At 42.1% G+C, this 6,537-nt stretch overlaps 1 protein-coding gene across 1 annotated transcript in view; it reads left to right on the forward strand.

Annotated features, from left to right (window-relative positions):
- The window catches only part of LOC147030295 (insulin-like growth factor 2 mRNA-binding protein 1), a 129,113-nt gene extending 122,901 nt beyond the window's left edge, over positions 1–6,212 (forward strand). Inside the window, exons 12-14 of the mRNA XM_085872176.1 lie at positions 1,353–1,484; positions 1,587–1,700; positions 5,890–6,212. Of these exons, the coding sequence (XP_085728302.1) occupies positions 1,353–1,484; positions 1,587–1,700; positions 5,890–6,057 (414 nt within the window). The 3' untranslated portion in view covers positions 6,058–6,212. The remainder of the gene's footprint in view (positions 1–1,352; positions 1,485–1,586; positions 1,701–5,889) is intronic.
- The last annotated feature ends 325 nt before the right edge of the window (positions 6,213–6,537 follow it).

Consider the following 6,537-nt stretch of genomic DNA (forward strand, 5'->3'; position numbering starts at 1 on the left):
TAGTATTCAAGTGTCAGAACAGCATCCGTTCCCTTCCAGATCAGCAGAAATGGAAGCAACTGCTGATTGCCTATCTATAGAATTATCTGCAAAGAGGAAAGGGCTTTTCGGAGCATAGGATAGGTCATAAATGTAAATGAGTGACAGGACTGGGCCCATAATGCTTTGCTGAGACACTCCGGTCTCTACTGGTAGAGGACTTTGAAGGACTCGGTGGAGAGAAATGCACTGACAGTGCGAGTGGAGGAATTCAGAAAGCCAAGAAAGAAGGTGGCCTTGTATTCCATAGGCAGAAAGCTTGGCAAGCAGAGCATCATTTAACTGTGTCGAGAATGCCCAAGATATGTCCAGATACAGGGCCTCCATTGTTGAGAGGGAGAGAAGCAGAAACATATCCAAAGTTCACTGAACAAGACAGAATTCAAACTGATGATCAGAGATCAGGCTGTTTGAGAAAGGAAAGACTGTCAGTTGCAATTATGGATTCCATTACTTTGCTTGTAGTTGAAGTAAGGCTGTAGTTGAGGATCTGTTTCACACATTTAGTGTGTAAGAGTGTCTGACAGGATGGTGCAGAGGTGGCACTCTAAGATGTCTCGCCTGGGTTTGATTCCCGACGAAACTGTCAGATTGGTGCTTCATAGGCAGAGAATTGCATCACAAAGTACGCCATCCCTTAGATGGACGTGAAGCCAATATCCTGTCCACTTGAATTAGCTGGTGGACCCTGAGCCCATGGTTTTTTTTTTCTCAAAGAGTAGGGAAATTATTGCCAGCACCATGAAGACATTACAGATGTCTACCCTAAATAGCTCCAGTCGAAAGTCAGGCCTCGTTAGTTCATGAAATACTTAGGTGAGAGCAGCAGAGCATGAGGACATGGGCACAAATACCAATCTGGTCCTTTGCAGAGGCAGAGTCCAGGCTTACCAGAACTTTCTCTCCCTTTGAGTGAAAAGTGAGTATGAGTGGGTAAGGTGGGGATAGGCAGGGATATGTTGAGTTCACGAGCTTTGGAAGAAAACACCATGTTGAGAACTTTTGCTTTATCTCAAGCAGAGTCAGCTGTATAGTCGTTTTTGATAAGAGAGGATATAGAAGGAAGATCTAATGTTTATGTCCAATTTCTTTCACAAAAACATGGCAAGAAGAAAAGTTTTGATTAATAGAGGTAAGTAACATGTACTTAAATAGATTACAAAACATGGATGATCATACATTAGCAAAGTTTTGCAACTACTGTTTTCATAGAGGTGAAGCAGGTCTGGATTATGGAGTAAGAGCCTTGGAAATGACAGACTTCTCAGACATCATAACATTTAATATTCCCTTTGACTGTACTCATGAACCAGGCCCAAGGTCGGATCTTTGGGAAGCTGAAGGAGGAAAACTTCTTCACACCCAAAGAGGAAGTGAAGCTGGAAGCTCACATCAAAGTTCCTGCACCAGCTGCTGGTCGAGTCATTGGCAAGGGTGGTAAAACGGTGAGGACGTTGGTGAAGCTGTTCATGGCAGAGGATTGTTGTGAAGTATTCCCATGTTTGTGATGCAACAAGCCAGGACCTTTGCTTTGCACCGGCCCACAGGTGAATGAGCTGCAGAACTTGACGAGCGCTGACGTTGTCGTACCTCGAGACCAAGTTCCAGATGAGGACGACCAAGTTATTGTAAAAATAGGAGGGCATTTCTTTGCTAGCCAGGTATGTCTGAGTTAAGAGCAATTATTTTGAGACTCATTTGAAGGGATCATGTCATCATACTTTTCCATAGCAATAAAGAAAGTTACTTTTGCTTGAAGAGATTCTCTGTGTTGGATTTTATGAAGATAACCCAAATTGTGCTTTACCTCAACTTTTGTAAACAAAGAAATTGTATATTTGGGGAGATACAGTTCCATTTGGGAGGTACATTTTGAAGAATATACACAGCTCAAGATGCCATTGGCTTGTATTTACCTTAGGAGCCTTTGTGAACATCAGAGCATGAATTGTGCAACTTCATTGGTGAGGATAGACGAGGTGTCTATCCTCACCAATGGGGGAGGGTGTCATGGTCATGATGTTGCACGGTGTTGATCCACGATCCTACTTTCTTTCTCTTTGGGTTTAGCAAGTTGTGAAAGGTACCATATTTTATTAATTTACTAGAAAATACCACCTGGTGCTTTGCTGACGGTAATACTAAAGGGGGGGGGAGAAAGAGGGGGGTAGGGTAAAGAGGTGGAGGGGAAAGGATAGAGGGGAGCGAGGAAGGGTAGGGGAAGGGAAGACAGTTTGAGGTGAGACGAAGGGAAGGCAGACGTGCGGTGGAGCGTTAATTACGATCTATACTGTTTCATCAAAATGTTTCTGCATGGAATAACAGTGAAGATTGAAACAAAATAATGTCTGAAATCCATTTCCTACCAATCATACTATTAACACGGTCCAAAGACAAACTCTTGTCCGGACAAGTCCGGAGACGAACTACCATCCAGGCATAATACCGCCAGGATACGTGCGGAGCCAAGCTGGACAGAGACAAACACCGCTCGGACACGTCCAGAGACAAACCCCATCCAGACATAAATGTCTGGATATGTCCAGAGACAGAGGGAGAGGGGAGGGGAGAGTGAGACAGGAGATGTGGGAGGACGGCACTCCACTGAATTGGGAGGGGGTAGAGCAGGGATGAGAGAGAATGAGAGACAGACAGAGACAGAGACAGAGAGATCGTTGAGGGTAGGGGAGTTAGCAGAGAGAATATGTTATGCTTTATGAACAAACACACACACATACACACACACACACACACACACACACACACACACACACACACACACACACACACACACACACACACACACACACACACACACAGCCAATATCGGCAATTTTTGGGGAATCAGGTTGGAGTCAATGTGATTGCCAATTGCAGTACTTAATGTATACAGCCCCTAGAACCTTGAGTAGTTTTCACCAAAATCAAAATGTTGCATTTATATAGACATTTCAGGGATATGTTCCAAACATTATTCTTTATCAACAGCTGCATGTGATGGGTGGAAAAAATATATACCATCAGAGACGGGGAATCCCTCTCCATTGAAAAATAATTGAAATCAGATGAGCGGTTTTCCATTTATTACAAAAAACATTTTTGCAAGATGGCCACCCCAGTCGGCCATCTTGGATCTGGCCATGCCCAAAATCAATAGGGTTCTTTCTTTTCAGGTGGTACATGTGTGACCCAAATTTCAAATCGATATGGCGAAAAAACATTTGGTTCAAGATGGCCGCCCCAGTCGGCCATCTTGGATCTGGCCACGCCCAAAATCAATAGGGTTCTTCCTTTTCAGGTGGTACATGTGTGACCCAAATTTCAAATCGATATGGCGAACAGTTTATGAGTTATCGCACTCACAGCTATAAATGTTGACACCATAAATATTGACGCCCAGCCAGCCAGTCAGACGACCGCCCCAGTCGGCCATCTTGGATCCGGCCGCGCCCAAAATCAACAGGGCTCTTCCTTTTCAGGTGGTACATGTGTAACCCAAATTTCAAATCGATATGGCAAACAGTTTATGAGTTATCACACTCACAGCTATAAATGTTGACGCCCAGCCAGCCGGACGGATGGACGGACGGACAGCCAGACAGCCGGACAGACGACCCGGGTGATAACAATATCCCCCTTCCGCCACGCGGCGGAGGATAAAAATTGGCTTGGTAATTTCGAAAATGCGTTAATACTACAAACGGCTCGGGAATTGGGTGTTATTTCACAAGAACTTGCTCAGGATGACGGAGGACGAACCACTCGCTCAGGGTGACGAGCAAACATGATGGCAGATTATCTGCAATGTTTATATCACGAACCACTCACTCTGAATGATGTGGAGGGCAAAAGCGTCTGCAGTGAGTGAACGATTAGCTCAGGACGTAGCGCGGTACTGCTATCGACTGGCAGGCGTTCGGCAAGTGGCTTAAGCACTCATGCAAGCACACCAATTAAATGGATGATAAGGAAAGGTTGGCAGGGCTATCGCTACATATCATATAAGATCCCTTTAACTTAAAAGCTGCTCTTTGCTACGCATGCAGCAGTTAATGAAATAAAATGAATTCATTCAAATAATGAATTTATCCACAAAAGAGTTGCTGTTTAACGTAGAACAACCATGGAGACATCGCAAAGTTCAATCGCCCATGTATTAAACATTGTAGATGATCCGCCATCTTGCCCGCTCGTCTGTGCACGTCTGTCTTGGTATATAAGTTTGTGGTCCACGCAAACGTTATAAGTTGTTTTTTTTTAACATCCGTTTTTGTTTTGTTTTTATTACCAGATTTACTTTGATTACCTGGAGAGCACCTTGCAAAGCCTCCTAAAATATAGACACAGAACTGGCAGACACTATGGATAGGCAGGCCCTCTGGAGAATAGGACACGAGGTCTAGCAGTGAATGCATTAAATCATATAGCTCAATGAAGCTGCTTAATTTTGGCACATTTCTAAATTTTTTGATCACTAAATATAATTCTCCACAGTAGAAAAAGGTAACTTTAATTCTTTGGAAATTTCACATTTTTTTTGTGTACGTACACATGGGGAAGGAGTGAACACAGCTTTGCGTGATGTAAATCGTTATATCGGCTTAGTTATAATGCTTGTTATTTCTTTAACTCATCAGATTTCACAACAGATTGACATTTATTTAGTCCGGATGATATCCGATCCTCAAAACCATAATAATATTTCAATGATATACTTTAATTAGTCAATGAGAGTAGATCGTGGAAAATCATATCATATCATGCATGAAATCGCTCCAAGCTCCTAATTTGAAAACTATAGTACTTCCAAAAGCAATGTATATAACGATTTATAGCTATGATGAACATGTATTCAATAATATGAGGGAGGAAAGTGAAAACAAAAAACTTTATCGTCAATAAAGTGTTGCGGCCTGTTCAAAATCATATCATGGTTGAGCAGGCCAAAAAACATGGCAGCTTCAAACCCCAGCGAGGTCACCCAGGATATGCCTAAAGACCCCAGAGAGCAATGTGGCCGAGGATCACCTGATAATGGATATAATTAAATAAGGCCAATAATTATCTTCAAAATGGGTGTTTTAATTAACCTAAACAACCATTTTTCACTCTTGCACTTCCTTGGAGTTTTCTTAGTATGCATGCAAACTTTCAGGCTGCTAGGTTTTATAGTTTTGGAGTTGTGGAGGAGACACACTGACACACTGTCACACACACACACACACACACACACACACACACACACACACACACACACACACACACACACACACACACACACACGTATAGATTTTTACTTGAGCTTGGGAGGAAGATATGTGTAGCTAATTCCCATTACTGATCCAGTAGCATGGGTGGTGGGTGCAGAAAGGCACATCTACATAAACAATACGATAACATCTGTCTGTCCGGTATACTCTTTTCTCTCTCTCCCTCTCACATCATGAAACAGTTGGTATAATTCTAAGTCTTTAAATTCTGCTTATGGTTTTCGCTTACTTATATTCCCTTCAGCCCAGTCAAAAGTAAACTTCTTTATTAGTGTTTGCCACATTGGATGATATCATGTCAATATGATGGTTGGGATGTCAGTCCAAACTGGATATTGTTCTATGACCCTCCATCCTGTCAAATGCCATTGTGTCCCATAGCCCCTCCTAGATGAGTATATCCACTAATTTTAATTTCTTTGACTTTACAAAACTATTTCAACCATGATGTAAATGTGCAGATGTGTTAAATAGCATAACCCAGTGTCATAAGATATCCATTGTGCATTTGCAATTTAGATGCATTTACATCCATTGTGCCAATTTACAGATGTTGTTTTGACCCGGTCTGTGGTTGCAGACGGCTCAGCGAAAAATTCGTGAAATCCTTCATCAGTTCAGACAACAACAACAGAAGCATCAGCAACAGCAGCAGCATCATCAACAACAACAACAACAACAACAACAACAACAAAAGCAGCAGCATCAGCAGCAGCAAGATGATGGGCCATTGACCAGCAATAAATGAGAATCGAACAAGCAAACCTATTCCTCCTTCCTCTTCTTCTTTCCCTCCATGTGGCTGTCCTTAACTTCTTCAAACTGAAAATGGAATGAATGTAAAGTCTCTTTCAGCATTTTGATACACCGTCGATGGATTTTCTATCATCTCTTGTATCCATTTTAACAAAGGTGAAAAAGGAACAGGAATTATTATCTGCACATTTCAATTCTGTCAACGTCCCTCCTTTCTGTAGGATCGAGTGGGAGAGTAACAGCATACCAAATTGATTCTCATCGCTTGTGCGAATGTCGTACTTGCAAAATTTGAGGCCTGCGCTGGAAAATAAATCTTTAATTTTTTTTTCAAATTATTTTCAGAAAATTCCTTGTTCTTCAATCTTTCTGCCATTTCTCAAAGAAAGGTATTTTGAAAATCTGGCCTCATCTCGATCATTTTGCCTTCGTGGTAGTTTGATAGTTGTAACATCGTGTAGCTCCATCTTGC

Source organism: Eptatretus burgeri, chromosome 3, assembly GCF_056783735.1.
Source record: "Eptatretus burgeri isolate ZD-2024b chromosome 3, Ebu_testis_v1, whole genome shotgun sequence".
Taxonomy (NCBI): domain Eukaryota; kingdom Metazoa; phylum Chordata; class Myxini; order Myxiniformes; family Myxinidae; genus Eptatretus; species Eptatretus burgeri.